This window comes from Orcinus orca, chromosome 1 (assembly GCF_937001465.1).
Source record: "Orcinus orca chromosome 1, mOrcOrc1.1, whole genome shotgun sequence".
In the NCBI taxonomy this organism is placed as follows: Eukaryota; Metazoa; Chordata; class Mammalia; order Artiodactyla; family Delphinidae; genus Orcinus; species Orcinus orca.
The window spans coordinates 182,637,942-182,653,009 of NC_064559.1; the positions used below are offsets into that span (position 1 = coordinate 182,637,942).

General features: G+C 43.9%; 1 protein-coding gene and 1 non-coding gene across 2 annotated transcripts; one reads left to right on the forward strand and one right to left on the reverse strand.

The window, feature by feature from the left end:
- Window positions 1-983: 983 nt before the first annotated feature.
- On the forward strand, window positions 984-14,336 carry SNIP1 (Smad nuclear interacting protein 1). Its single transcript, XM_004266444.4, has 4 exons — window positions 984-1,273; window positions 2,684-2,786; window positions 10,233-10,831; window positions 11,799-14,336. The coding sequence occupies exons 1-4, from the start codon at window positions 1,056-1,058 to the stop codon at window positions 12,061-12,063; spliced, it is 1,185 nt and encodes a 394-aa protein (XP_004266492.1). The 5' UTR covers window positions 984-1,055; the 3' UTR covers window positions 12,064-14,336.
- LOC117200221 (U6 spliceosomal RNA) lies at window positions 9,684-9,787 on the reverse strand. The gene has a single exon (XR_004481702.1). It is a non-coding gene; the product is annotated as a U6 spliceosomal RNA (small nuclear RNA).
- Window positions 14,337-15,068: the final 732 nt, after the last annotated feature.

Genomic DNA, 15,068 nt, shown 5'->3' on the forward strand with positions numbered 1-15,068 from the left:
CTGTGCTGCGTCTAGCTCGTGATTTGAATTAGGTGCAGATCACCTTCGTTGACCCTCAATTTTGTCATTTTCAAAATGGGAATTATCTGACTCCTCAGCGAAGGGTTGGGGAAGATTCCCAGAGGAAGGCATCTGAAGTTGCCGGGTTTTAAAAAGTATTGGCTTTTAAGTAAGTGGAGGAATGACAACATAACAGAAGGCGCAAGAACAGAGGGGAAATACTAATGATTTGCCCACGGGCTACCATCTGTGATTGCATTTCCTTCTCTTCCTCTTTCCTTGGTATTCCCAAACGTAAATGTAATCACACACTGCGCACAATTTTGTATCTTGCTTCTTTCGTTTAACAAGTCAGGGTTTTTTCCATTTGTCATATAGTTTGTAAATAGCATTGCGAATGGCGACATAACATCTTCCCTATCGCTGGGCATGTAGGTTGTCTCTGTGCTCCGTAATTACTATAACAGTGCAACAAACATCCTTGAGAGTAGCTTTTTTTAAAAAAACATCTTTATTGGGGTATAATTGCTTTACAATGGTGTGTCAGTTTCTGTTTATAACAAAGTGAATCAGTTATACATATACATATGTTCCCATATCTCTTCCCTCTTGCATCTCCCTCCCTCCCACCCTCCCTATCCCACCCCTCCAGGCGGTCACAAAGCACAGAGCTGATATCACTGTGCTATGCGGCTGCTTCCCACTAGCTATCTACCTTACGTTTGGTAGTGTATATATGTCCATGCCTCTAGTCATGTACCAAAATTTTCATTGCAGCTCTATTTACAATAGCCCGGAGATGGAAACAACCTAAGTGCCCAAAGTTGAGAGTAGCTTTTTCACAAAAGTTTGCTTTTGAAACTTAAATCTCCTGCCTCTCGAGTCGGGTCACTAAGGCCCCTCCCACTCCAGAATCGTATCGCGTTATCTCCGCTGCGAGGGTTTCTGGGAGAGCGTGCACTCGGAAGCGGAAGTCCTAGAGTCAGGTCCGTCATTTCCTTCGGGGACAGGAGTGCTACGGACATCTTTTTCCTGGGCTCCGCAGGTCTCTTAGTATGAAGGAGGTGAAGAGCGAGCGGGATCGGGGGAGCCGACGAAGGCACCGGGACGGGGACATGGTGGCGGCGGTGGTGGTGAAGCAGGAGCGCCTCAGCCCGGAATCCGCGCCTCCCGTGCACCGCCGCCCGGACTCCTCCGGCGGCAGCCCGTCCCCACCGGCCGGCGAGTCGGGCCGCCCGAGTCACCGCGGGAACCGAGCCCGAGGAGGTAGCCGGTAAGTGAGAAGCAGCCCGGGGTGGACCTTAGGTCGGGTTCATTGAGAAAGGAGGACAGGGCTAGAACCAGAAACACACCTTGAACGCTGAGCGCTGCAGCTTGGACTTAATCCTAAGGCGATAGAAGTGACCGGTTGTGCTTGTGTTAAGGAACGTTTACTCTGGTACCTGTCACTTGCGTAATAGTTGGGCGTTAAGCGCCTGATGCCTGCTGGACAGGATCTCGTCCCTCCATTTCTGGGTACCCAGCATTTCACCGGGTATGGTCCAGTTTAAGTTGTTCGTTAAGCAATGATCGTTTAAGTTGAAATGAAAGATTTTCCCCATTTGCCTGCAAACGGAGTGCGGGAGTTATCTTTTCAGTTATCTGCCCCAAGAAGTTTACATATCGAGGGCCTAGGCGATCTGTCTAATATTCTGTGGAAAAATATTGTCTCTTGTTAAACTCGTTCATTTATTAATTCATTCGACGTAGTTTTACTGAGTACCTATTATGTGCTAAAGACCATTGTAGGTTATAAAATAATGTGGAAAAATATCTATGTAACACTTTTAAAAATATACATATGTATATGTAGAAAAAAGAAGACCGTCCTAGGTTCTGGGGCGGCAAGGATGAACACCGTAGATGATCTCTACCTTGATGAAACTGACCGTGCTGTAGCTCTGAGACAAAATAACAAGCAAATTAAAAAAAAAAAAAGAAGAAGTTTCAGTTAGTAACAAGTGTTAGGGGTAGGTTAAAACAGTAATGTGATAGTGAGAGGGTAGAGGGAAATGGTTCTCCCTGAACCACTCTCTGAAAAGTCCACCATTTGACCTGAGACCTGAATGGTGAGAATAATCCAGCCTTGTAAAGATCTAGGCAGAGGGAACAGCCCGTGCAAAGAACTTGAAGTGGAATCAGTTGTGTTCCTTCTAGAAATGGGGGGTGGGGGGGTGGATCCAGGAGATCAAGGAGAGTGGTTGGAATGAGGTGGGAGACGGAGGAAATAGAGCCAGAGGACTTGCTGATTGATTGATTGAGTGAGTGTGATTGTGTGGGAGAGGAGCGTGGGGGGCTGCTGGTGGTGAGGAGAAAAAGAATCAAGGGTGACTTCTAGGTTTTTGGCCTGAGGAACAGGGTGGATGGGGTGGCGCCAGTTACCCAGATGGCAAAGACAGAGGAAAGTTTCTTGAGGGGATGGGAATCTAGAGTTATGTCATCTATGTGAGAAGTTCCATCAGGCAATTATGTATGTGGAAGACATTAGGGCTAGAAAAGTGAAGCTCCTTACTCCTTTAGTGTGATCAGCAGAGACCTGCACAAATGTGGTGTTTGTGTTAGTAGGTAAGCCTGATACTTGAAGCTAATTTGTATTAGGGAATGAAAATTGAGATAAAATCTGCATGTATCATTCTCTGAACAGGTCTCCAGCCAGAAAGAAAAACAAGTCCTCAGGGAGAAGAAGCAAGTCTCCCCGGAGTAAGAGAAGCCGAAGTCCTCACCACTCAACGGTCAAAGTAAAGCAGGTAAGTGGATTGAGATGTTTTCATACTGGCCCCAAACCTAGAGCCTGTCCCATCATAGCTAAAGAGTGTTGTGTATGTGTTCTCCTGTACTTGCGATGGGCTTTTCTAAAAACTGGGTTTGGTTTTTTTTCCTGCTTGCTTTGTTAAGTTAAACCTATTATTTTGAGGTAATTGTTGATTCACATGCAGTTGTAAGAAATAATACAGAAGTGGCTGTTTCTCCCAATGGTAACATCTTACAGAATTATAGAACAGTATCACAGTCAAAACGTTGACATCAGTGCAGTCAAGGAACAAAACATTTCCATCACAAGGATCCCTCATGTAGTCCTTATAGTCGCAGCCAGTTCCCTCTCACCCTTACCCCTCAACTCCTGGCAGCTTCTGATCTCCTCTCCATTTCTATAATTTTGTCACTTCAGGCATGCTGTGTAAATGGAATCTCACAGTACAAGCCTTTAGGGATTGGCTTTTTTCACTCAGCAAAATTCTTCAGAGATTCATTCAGGTTGTTGCCTCTCTCTGTAGTTCATTCCTTTTTATTGCTGAGTCGTTTTCAGTGGTGTGGATTTAACCATTTGTCCGTTAAAGAATATCTGGGTTGTTACCAGTTTTTTGGCTATTAGACATAAGGCTGCTATGTAAACATTTGTGGGCAGGTGTTTGTGCGAACGTAAGTTTTCTTTTCTCTGGGACAGATGCCCGGGAGTGCAACTGCTGGATGGTATGGTAGTTGTGGGTTTAATTGTTTTAAGAAATTGCCAGACTGTTTTCCAGAGTGCTGTGTTAGTTTGCCAGGCCTTCCATAACAAAATTCCACAGACTGGCTGCCTCAAACAACGGAACCTATAATTTTCACACAGTTCTAGAGGCTAGAAGTCCGAGATCAAAGTTTCAGCAGTTTGGTTTCTCCTGAGGCCTCTCTCCTTGGCTTGCCTTCTCCACTGTGCCCTCACATAGCCTTTCCCTCTGTGCTCCTATCCCTGGCTCCTAGCTCCTCCTTTAACCACATCAGCCGTATTGGGTTAGGGTCTCACTCATTTTAACTCAATCAGTTCTTCAAAGAGCTTATCTACAAAAAATTTGGTTACATTCTAAGATGTGGAGGTTGGGACTTCAACATATAAATCTGGGGGCACGATTCAGTCCGTAACAGTGGCTGTACCGTTTTACATTTCCACCTGTCATGTGAGTGATCCAGCATTTGTTACCAGCACCATTTTTTTATTTTAACCATTCTTACAGGTGGGATAGCGGTATTGTGATCTTAATTTGCATTTACCTAATGGCTTATGATATTGAACATCTTTTCATGTGCTTATTTGCCATCTGTATTTCCTCTCAGGTGACATGTGTCTTCAGATCTTTTGCCTATTTTCTAGATGGATTATTTGGGTTTTTTTACTATTGAGTTTTAAGAGTTCTTTTTTAATATTCTTAGATACTAGGCCTTTTGGGGTGAGTGGTTTGCCAGTATTTTCTTCCAGTCTGTATCTTTTCTGGTCATTCTGTTAACAGGATTTTTCTCAGAGCAAAAGTTTTAATTTAGATGGAGTCCAGCTTATCTGTTTTTCTTTTTGTACATTATGCTCTTGGTGTCATGTCTAAGAACTTTTTCCCTGGCCCTAGATCCTGAAGATTTGTTTTTTCCTTAATGTTTTTCATGTAAGTCCCTGGTCTATTTTAAGTTTGTTTTACTATAAGGTGGGAACAATCTTGTTTATATCTATTAAAAAAAATCTTGTTAGGATTTTGATTGGAATAGTGTTAAACTTGTATTTTGGGGTGAGTCGGGTTTTTTAAATTATTATTATATTGAGTCTTCTAGTCTATGAACATAGGTGTGTCTCCGTTTATTTAGCTCTTTGATTTCTTTCATCACTGTTTGTAGTTTTCAGTGTACAAGTCCCATAAGTGTTTTGTTAGATTTACACTTTTTTTTTTTTTTTTTTTTTTTTTTTTTCGGTACGCGGGCCTCTCACTGTTGTGGCCTCTCCTGTTGCGGAGCACAGGCTCCGGACGCGCAGGCTCAGCGGCCATGGCTCACAGGCCCAGCCGCTCCGTGGCATGTGGGATCTTCCCGGACTGGGGCACGAACCCGTGTCCCCTGCATCGGCAGGCGGACTCTCAACCACTGCGCCACCAGGGAAGCCCCCAGATTTACACTTAAGTAATTTGTTTTAGTGACTGTAAGTGATAGTTTAAATTTCATTGTTTACTTGTTCATTGCTAGTACATAGAAATATAATTGATTTTTGTATGTTTATCTTATATCCTGTGACCTTACTGAACTCATTCATTTATTTTAGGAGGTTTTTGGTAGATTACTTGGGATTCTCTACATAGATAATCATATCTGCAAATAGGCACAGTTTTATTTCTTCCTTTACAGTGTGTATGCATTTTGTTTTCTCTTGCCGCACTGTCTGGGACTTCAGCACTATGTGGAATAAGAGTAGTGAGAGCAGATGCTCTTGCCTTTTGCCCTCAGTCCTGATGGACAAGCATTCAGTCTTCTTTTTAAAGAAGCTCTTTGTTACAAAGTGCAAATAGAGACACTGGCATTAATAAAATGGATTTTCTTATGATTTTGAGAGACTGTGGGCCAACTGTCTGCTACCTAAAAAAAGATACAAAGCCAGACAGTCTTGACGGTCTGTTATATGAATTGGTCAGGCACCGCCTTGGCTATCTCAGAATTCAGCCACTGGAACCCCAGTACCCAGATAGAACCTCTCAAACCACTTGTAGTTGTGTGTGTGTGTGTGTGTGTGTGTGTGTGTGTGTGTGTGTTTATGTACAACTTGCTACTTTTTTGATTTAATAATTTTGGCATGTTACATTTTGTAGATTTAAGGTGCAAAGCTGTGTTACTTCGATACATTTATATATTGTAATATGATTGCCATTGAAGCAATATTTACCACGTTACATCATTATAGTGCGGTATTATTGTCTGTATTCATTATACTGTGCATTAGATCTCTATGGCTTATTTACTACTCGTTACAAGTTTGTGCCCTTAAATACCATCAGTCTTACCCTCTCGCCCCCCATCTCCTAGTAAACACCATTTTACTCCCTGATTTATTTATTTATTTATTTATTTATTTATTTATTTATATATATGTATGTATGTTTGACTTTTTCAACTTGCAGTTCTTTACCTCTGGTTTCTAAATCAGCACTTTACAGTGAATCCTGGGGCTTATAGCATGGAACTGTTTTGTGATTATTGTTATTTTGAAGTGTCTTAGTTTGCTTTTCTATGCTAACTTCCCTCCTGACCTCAAATTATCTCTTAAAAAGCTGATTTCATTGTATTAATCAGCTAGAAACTTGGAAGTGGCTCTTGAGCAAAAGGGTTTGAGCGCTTGACAGGCAGCTGAAAGTCAGTGACTTTCACCTGGATTGTAAGAGTGCACACAGCCTCTGACTTAAGCATGACTTGTACTTACAGATATTCTCCTCTGCACCACTCAGCCACCATTAAAAAAATAAAGTTATCTAGCGCAGGGAATTATATTCAATATCTTGTAATAACCTATAATGGAAAAGAATCTGAAAAAGAATATATGTGTGTGTGTGTGTATGTATAACTGAATCACTTTGCTATACGCCTGAAACTAACACAACATTGTAAATCAATTATACTTCAATTAAAAAAAAAAGGAGGAGGGGAACAGGATTGTGGAAACCTCAGAAAAAAATAAATTTATCATTTGCTTGTTCATCATAACACAGAATTCTGTAAAATAGAAAGTGAGAGTATGGTTTATGTAGTGTATGGTTACTTTTCTCATTAGCCTCAAAATCGCACCCCTTCCCACAAACAAAAAAATCACCTCACTCCCCAGAAGTAGCCATTTTAATAGTTTGATATTTATACTTCAAGGTTCTGTTATACTTAACCTTATCTTCTTTTCCTTTATGTTTTGGGGTGTGTGTGTGTGTATTCTATGCAAAGATGTTCATTAAAAAATATATATTATCCTACTTATCAATAATTGAGAGTATATGTTGAAATCTTAGTTATTTTGTGTTATCTGGTTTTGTAATTTGTCATATTCTCTCCATAGTGTCTACTAATTTTGCCTGGTATACACTTTTTGGAAACGAAGACAGAATTGCTCATTGGATTTAGCAACATGGAGGTCATTGGTGACCTTGACCAGCAATTTTAGTGGAGTAGTAAGGGTGAAGCCTAATTGGAGGGTTCAAAAGAAGATGGGAGAAGAATTGGAGACTGATTAAAACCAAACTGTTTTGAGGAGTTTTACTCAAAGAGGAGTGAAGAAATAGGGTGGAAGCTGACATGGGAAATGAGTTCTAGAGAAGAGCAGGTGCCTGTGCTGATGGGAATGATCCAGTGCAGAACGGGGAAGTACATTATGCACAAGAGAGATGAGAATCACTGGAGTGATATTCTGGATGAGAGGGAAGCTCCCAGATGTAGGAATTGGCTTTAGGTAGAAGCACAGATAGTTTCCTTATGGTCACAGGGAGGGAAGACAGAGTATATGGGTACAGATACTGATGGGTGGGTGGATGTAGAAAATCCCTTCTAAGTAAATAAGGGATGGGGAAGACCACGTAGGAGATTTGAGGACAGAGAAGTGGTAAAACAGTCATCTGGGAGAATGAATAGATCAAGAAAATGTAGGATGTTTGCTGGGCATCATTAAGGAGGCTTGGGGTCATGCTTCTAAGGTAGGACCATTCAGAATGGTTTGTGTTTTTTCTCTAGCCACTTTGCTGTGCTTAATGCTGATTGTGGTTTTGCCAGGACAGTGCAACAGAATGGCATAGGGGCAGAGGATTTGAATATGTCCACATGGGAGTGATCATACTGCTTGACAATGGATTTTTTTTTTGTGGTACGCGGGCCTCTCCCTGTTGTGGCCTCTCCCGTTGCGGAGCACAGGCTCCGGACGCACAGGCTCAGTGGCCATGGCTCACGGGCCCAGCTGCTCCGCGGCATGTGGGATCTTCCCGGACCGGGGCACGAACCCGTGTCCCCTGCATCGGCAGGCGGACTCTCAACCACTGCGCCACCAGGGAAGCCCTTGACCATGGAATTTAAGTTAGGAAGGGAAGAGAGCGAGGGACTGTGCAAAAGTAAGAGAATCAAAGGCTTGGATGAGTCTTATTGGGATAAGGATTGTTAGAGTTGGGTAAAGTGTCAGCTGGAAAGATGGGCAGAAGGAGGACTGCTTAAAATGGAAATTATAGAGGGGTTGCAGTTATTAGAAATGAAAAAGTCCGTGTATAACCATGGGGGTGAGTGGTTGAAGAGAAGGGAGGAGACAAATAAGGTAATGGGAGGAGAGAAATGCAAAGAACAGAGATGCCAGCACGTTATCGAAATGACCAAGAGTAATGCTGGAGAGAATGACTTGAGCTGGAAGTGAAACTGGCACAAAGTGAGGGGAAGTGACTCAGGATTAGTAAATGACAGCAGCACTGAGAGTAATGGGTGACAGTGGTCTTACGTGAGATTCACAGCTGGGTTTTTTAGGGAGAAAGAAAAGGGTGGGGCGTGTTCTGGAATTGGCAGTGAGAAGCAAGGACGACACCTGCCATATGTCCGGACCCAGTGAGAAGCAAGGATGACACCTGCCATATGTCCAGACCCAGAGATGGTGGGAGTTGGGGGAGGTCAGAGGGAGAAAAACAGCCACCATTTGAGGAGCTGCAGGGGAGCAGTGTGCTCAGGGCAGAGCCAGGGTTCTGTTAGAGCGAAAGGAGATGGGAATGATCCGAGAAAACGTAGAGGATGTAGATCAGTTTTGCCGAGCTTTCCATTCCAGGGGGCATAGTGCAACAACAGCTTCAGGAGTTGAAGAAGGGGACAGATTTGGGGACAGAATCCTTGATGTACAGAGCCTTATGGGGATTAGAGTACAAGGGAGGTAGAGGTGATGACCTGGAATCTGTGACTTCTTACAGTGACTCATTTAATCAGGGATAAAGGGCATAATGAGATGAGTTCTGGTGAACTCAAGGCAGATGGTGGTGGCAAACTTGTGAATGTCTTGGGGTAGGAGGGTTGGGTGTCTGAGGCTCCCTGCCTCTTGATACTTGTCTCTGGAGGCTTGGAAGTCTAGGAAAACTGGGTCCTGCTCTGAGCAAGCAGACCCCTACTTGACCCCTGTGTATGGTAGGGAGAAGGCCTTGAGGCGGGGGTGGGGCTGGTGGGGGAGTGGAGACATGGTCTCAGTCCTGGTGCTCAGGATTTCCTCTCTACCCCTTTCCAGGAGGGGCAGCCTTGCTCATAGTGTGCGGGGGGCCCCCTTCTTGAACTCTAATGCTTTAGTTATTAGATTAATCAGGGTAAGCCTATCTTCGTGTGTTCATTAAATATTTATTTGTTCTGATAATTCCTTGTTAATATCCTTTGCCTATTATCTCCTGTGTTGATTTTCAGTGCTGAGTCTATTTTAAGAAACCATCGTGTTTCCTCATTTTTTTCAGATCTTTAAAAAATATATCTGTTACAGTTGACCCTTGAACAACATGAGTTTGAATTGCACTGGTCCACTTATATGCAGATTTTTTTCAATAGTAGATACTGCAGTACTCCATGTCCCCTGTTGGTTGAGTCTGTGGATTCGGACCCTTGAATACAGAGGAACCAGGTATACAGAGGGCCGACTACAACTAGTTGGAGTGTTGGTGCCCCTGTGCCCCTAACCCCCTCATTATTCAAGGGTCAACTGTAGTAAATTTTTATAGGTTTCTTATTTTTTTTTTAATGTTTAAAAATTAACTGCTTGTTTATTTTTGTCAGGATAAACCTGTCGTGGTACTGTTGCTACCCCTCTTGAGTTCTTATGGCTACACTAATAATAAAATTGACACAAGGCAGAAAAACAGGAGAAGAAAACCCACAGATTTAAAAATATGGAATGCTTCACGAATTTGCGTGTCATCCTTGCACGGGGCCATGCTAATCTTCTCTGTCGTTCCAATTTTAGTATACGTGCTGCTGAAGCGAGCACTATATGTTTCTTATATGTCTTGCATATTTCTTAATTTTATTCTGGGTATTGAAATCGGATCTTTTAAAATTACTATTACGTTTTCCTTTTGGGCATAAGAGAAAGCTAGCTTTTTTTTTACGTAATTATCTTGTATGTGACTACTTAACTCTCTCTGTTAGTTCTGATTCTGTATGCAGGTCCCTCTAAGTTTGCCTATAGGTGTTCTTGTTTCTTGGGCTCTGAACGTGGGTGTGCACTGTTAGCGCTATAGCTGGGCAGCAGCCTAGGGCACCTGTTCTGTGTGGTGGCCTTGCAAGGGGACATGACCACCACTGGTAACCTTATTTCTGTGGGACATTTTTGCTCTGAATGCCAAAGTCCAAAGCACAAATGACTTTTTGACTGCAGCTCTCTTCATAGACTATGCACTGCCTTTACTTTCTTGAATCTGTTTGAATTTCAGGAACGTGAGGATCATCCCCGGAGAGGCCGGGAGGATCGGCCGCACCGAGAACCCTCAGGACAGGAACACAGGCGAGCTAGGAACAGTAACCGAGACAGACACCGCGGCCACTGTCACCAGAGGAGAAGCTCGGACGAGAGGCCTGGCAGCGGGCAGCCTCAGGGACGGGATCGAGATGCCCAGAACCTACAGGCGCAGGAAGCTGAGCGGGAGTTTCACAACACCCGGCGCCGGGAGCACCGCCAGAAGAACGAAGCCGGCGGTAACGCGTCTCAGGACTCACTTCCTCAGCCTGGCCCTGGCAGCAACAACAAAGACAAAGACGTGCCTGTTAAAGAGAAGCCAAGCTTTGAACTTTCTGGGGCACTTCTTGAGGACACCAACACCTTTCGGGGTGTAGTCATTAAATACAGCGAGCCCCCGGAAGCACGCATCCCCAAAAAACGGTGGCGTCTCTACCCCTTTAAAAATGATGAGGTGCTTCCAGTGATGTACATCCACCGACAGAGCGCTTACCTCCTGGGCCGACACCGCCGCATCGCAGACATTCCCATCGATCACCCCTCCTGTTCGAAGCAGCACGCCGTCTTTCAGTACCGGTGAGTGCACGTCTGCAGAGGGAGACTGAAGTGCCGGTAGAAGCCCGGCATCTCGGTTACTTAGGATCGCTGAGGTCTGTGCGCCTGTGTGCACAAGAAGCCCATACCCCTCGTATCTAAGGAGTATTATTCATCTAACGAATGATCACTTTACACCAATAATTGCTTACATTTGTGTAACAGACTGGAACTTGGTGTCAGAAATCCAGATTTTGAATCCTGCCACTGCCACTTACCAAGTGTCTGTCCTGGGGCGAGCCAGTCTTCTGGGCCTCGGTTTCTGCCTACCTCGCAGGGCTGTTATGAGGGTTAAATGGAAATAAAGCTGAGAGTGCCTGGCATATGTTAGCTGAATCTGTATCTTGACAGTTTCCATAGTACATCTGTTATTGTTGGATGTTCACAACAATCCAGTGGGGAGGCGAGGACAGGTATTAATACCCCATTTGATAGATGAGAATATGAAGCTCAGCAAAGCCAAGTGGCTTGCCTAATAAATGATCACTGTAGTAGAACTCTGGCTCAAATCAACTTTGATTTGAACAGTTTTGATCATCTCATCTGTTCCCTTGACTCTGAAGTCCAAATCCACTGGTTTATTCCCATTGGGGCAGAAGCTAAAGTATGTTGAGATATAGGTAAAAGAAGCATTATATTGATTATAAACAATGCAAAAAGTGTCAAAAAATGCAAAACATGTATTTCTCAACCATGACAAGAGGCCTTGGATTCTGCATTTTAAGCTTTGATCTACCATGAATCCTCCCCGCCCAGTGACCAGTTCTCACCATTTCTACTTGCTCCCAATTTCTGAATCCATGGCCATGCCTTTCCCTTGACTTCCTAGAGTTTGAACTTGAACTGTGTCTAAGCCAGGTTATTTACATCATCTAGACTGTGTTAGCAAAGAGCTGGATGATCTGAGGCAGGATTTCACTCACAGGTTTCTCTCCTTTATCTCTGCTAGGCTTGTGGAATATACCCGTGCTGATGGGACAGTTGGCCGCAGGGTGAAGCCCTACATCATTGACCTTGGCTCAGGCAATGGAACATTCCTGAACAACAAGCGAATTGAGCCACAGAGATACTACGAACTGAAGGAAAAGGATGTCCTTAAATTTGGGTTCAGCAGCAGAGAGTATGTTCTGCTCCACGAGTCCTCGGACACGTCTGAAGTGGACAGGAAAGAAGACGAGGATGACGAGGAGGAGGAGGAGGTATCTGACAGCTAGCAGACTGAAGCACAAGCCAAACTCTCGAGAGACCTTTCCTTTCTGCGAAAGCTTTGGGATTGACTCAAAGGGCGCCGCCGTGCTCTCTGTAACGCCTCTTACTGCCTTAAGTCTTTCTTCTGTTGCTGACCAGCTTCCGTTTCAGTGTAAGAAAACTGACTTATGTTTGGTTGAACTTTTTTCTGTGGCACATCAGCCACGTGCACATGCTGTGGGCATTTGTTTTCTGAACAGTCTCACCAACACATCGTGTTTTAGTAGAAGCATCGTGGCTTGAGTTGGTGCTTTCAGAACTACTGTGCAGGAAACTATAAAGCCCTGGTTGAAGGGGATTGTGGCTTGCTTTCTTTGTACAGTTACTTTATTTATATTGTTGTTAAGCTTTGTGGACCGGATTTGTTTTTGTCTTGGGGGCAGACCCCTGAACAGAGAATCTTACTAAGCTTTGGTTATCACCAAAACAGCCTCCCGAGTATACCAAAGCTTTGACCTGGTTGAGCTCTTGAGTCACAGAAATTGATTTTGCACTTCGTTGTTTGGGGGTGGGCAGGGGGGTGGGGGAGATTTACCACATGACCTCATTATTGACTGTTGGACTTAAACGGATGCTTTGTGGAGCCTGCTTAAGCTTATGACTGTACAGGAAGGTCATGGCCACTACCAGTGGGTACTGATTACATGTCACGAGAGGCTGAAATGGGTCGTGGATCTGTTTCCTGTGAGAGAACTCTGATTTCTCCATGGAGCATGTACAGAACAATTTTGATCTTCAACTTTGCATTTTTATTTAGAGGTTATCTCCATTCTTCCTTCTTTGAGAAACACACTGTCATTTATGTGGCAGCGTCCTTGCTTTATTCTAACAACGTGTATGTGTTGTGTGGTTTACATGTTTTCATCTTTTTACAAAAATGTTCGGAGAGGGTGTATTTACTTGGGCAATTGGGAACAGCCCAGTTTCCTAATTTTCCACCAGAGGAATATGCGTAAGTAGAAAAGTCATAACTGCTTACATCTAGTGTGTGTGTGTGTGTGTGTGTGTGTGTGTGTGTGTCAGTGAGTGTGTGTGTGTATGTATATATTTAAAAAATTGTGTGTGAAAGAGCTGCATATTGATTTTCCTATGAGAATGTTTTGTGATGTAAATGTAATACTGCATTATAGGCAAAGGCCTCCCTGCATTTGAAGAGCAGGTTTTCATTTATATGTATTTTTGGAATAAAAAATAATAAAACTTGTAAATATAGCCCCCTTTCAAAGAGTACTTCTTTCCTAGCACAGGGGACCTTGTGTTCATAGGTATATTTGCTGCTAAAGAAATCTTTGTATCAATATTTTGGAGGTAAAAGTAGACAGTTGTGGAGGGTACCCTGGGGGTGATAGGACTCACCCTGCACTGGAATCCAGATCTTCAAATTTCAGCGAGTGAGCCATGGTCCTGTTGAAGCAGCAGTGCTCTCTGAGTTGGCAGTGAAGGCGTTTTCCTTCCCAGAATAGTCAAGAGTTGGGGCAGGTTATACATAGTGGGCCTCATACCAGTTGACCCCTGTCCCTGCTGTTTCACCCTCAGGTGGTGATGGGGGGTGGGATGGGAGGCAGGAGAGATGATGCAAGTCAGTGTTCTGCTAACTGTTTCTCTTGGGTGGAAACTAATGACATTATTAGATGGTCTTCCTTACCATTGTTTTTCCACTGAGGTCTCACATACTTAGATGTACTCAGGGTTAAATGTTGACTATCGTGGGCTGCTGACTAATGTTTATTCAAAAGAAATGAAAAGATTCCCCTTTGGGGAATTCCCTGGCGGTCCAGTGGTTAAGACTCACACTTCCACTGCACGGGGCACGGGTTCGATCCCTTACCGGGGAACTAAGATCCCACAACCTGTGTGTCATGTCAAGAAAAAGAAAAAAGATCCCCTTTGAAGAGTGAACACTTAATAAGGTTAATTAGGTGAAAGGTTACATGAGGGAAGAAACAATGTAAGAGCAATTAGCATCCTCACCCAATGTGCCCTGGCCCCTGGAGGCACTATTACATACGTGCATGTCTAAAATGTGTTTTGATGAGTTTTTCTCTTGATCCAGGCTGATGGTTTTCTCTTCCTGGGATGAGGGGCTAATCTGGCATCTCACTCCAGGGCCTCCGTGTTCAATATGTGTAACTACTGCTTCCTGGCAGCCTTAGGCTTGGCTTCAAGCACCATCCTGGTGAACATTGTGATAGGTGACCACTTTGCCTACAATTTTTTTTAATAAATTTATTTATTCGTTTTTGGCTGCATTGGGTCTTTGTTGCTGCACGCGGGCTTTCTCTAGTTGCGGCGAGTGGGGGTCTACTCTCTTCGTTGCGGTGTGCGGGCTTCTCATACTGGTGGCTTCTCTTGTTCCGGAGCACGGGCTCCAGGCGCGCGGGCTTCAGTAGTTGTGGCACAAGGGCTCAATAGTTGTGGCTCGAGGGCTCTAGAGCTCGGGCTCAGTCTTTGTGGCGCACGGGCTTAGTTGCTTCACAGCATATGGAATCTTCCCAGACCAGAGCTCGAACCCGTGTCCCCTGAATTGGCAGGTGGATTCTTAACCACTGTGCCATCAGGCAGGTCCTTGCCTACATTTTCAATAAAAGGTCCCAGTTGTGTAGTAGACTTTTGCTTCCTGGATTAAGAGATTCTTCATGCCAAACATTGATATATGGGACGGTGTTCCTTGCCCACACACACTTTTTATTTTTTAAGAGAAAGGGAAAGAAAAGATACTACTTATCTCCAAAGCCAGATATCACCAGCAGACTTCTCATTTGAAGTTGACAAAATCCTAAAACTTTCTTCTTGAATTAATTCATTGCTTAGAAACTGATGTTCATTTTAGCTGTTTGCAATTGCTTTATCACCCACCCTTTCTCCACCCTGGCTATCTTGTCTGCAGGTCATAGCTGTTAAAATCAAGCGATCTGCAAAACGGCCCTTTGCTTCTGAGCCCCTCCCCCAAATCCTCTGTGGTGGTCCACAG

What these genes read in the sequence shown, in the direction of transcription:
- SNIP1 (XM_004266444.4), top strand. Translation starts at nt 1,056, where the DNA reads ATGAAGGAGGTGAAGAGCGAGCGGGATCGGGGGAGCCGACGAAGGCAC. An exon ending in CGAGCCCGAGGAGGTAGCCG is followed by an intron (nt 1,274 to 2,683) that starts GTAAGTGAGAAG and finishes TTCTCTGAACAG; the next exon opens with GTCTCCAGCCAGAAAGAAAA. An exon ending in CACGCCGTCTTTCAGTACCG is followed by an intron (nt 10,832 to 11,798) that starts GTGAGTGCACGT and finishes TATCTCTGCTAG; the next exon opens with GCTTGTGGAATATACCCGTG.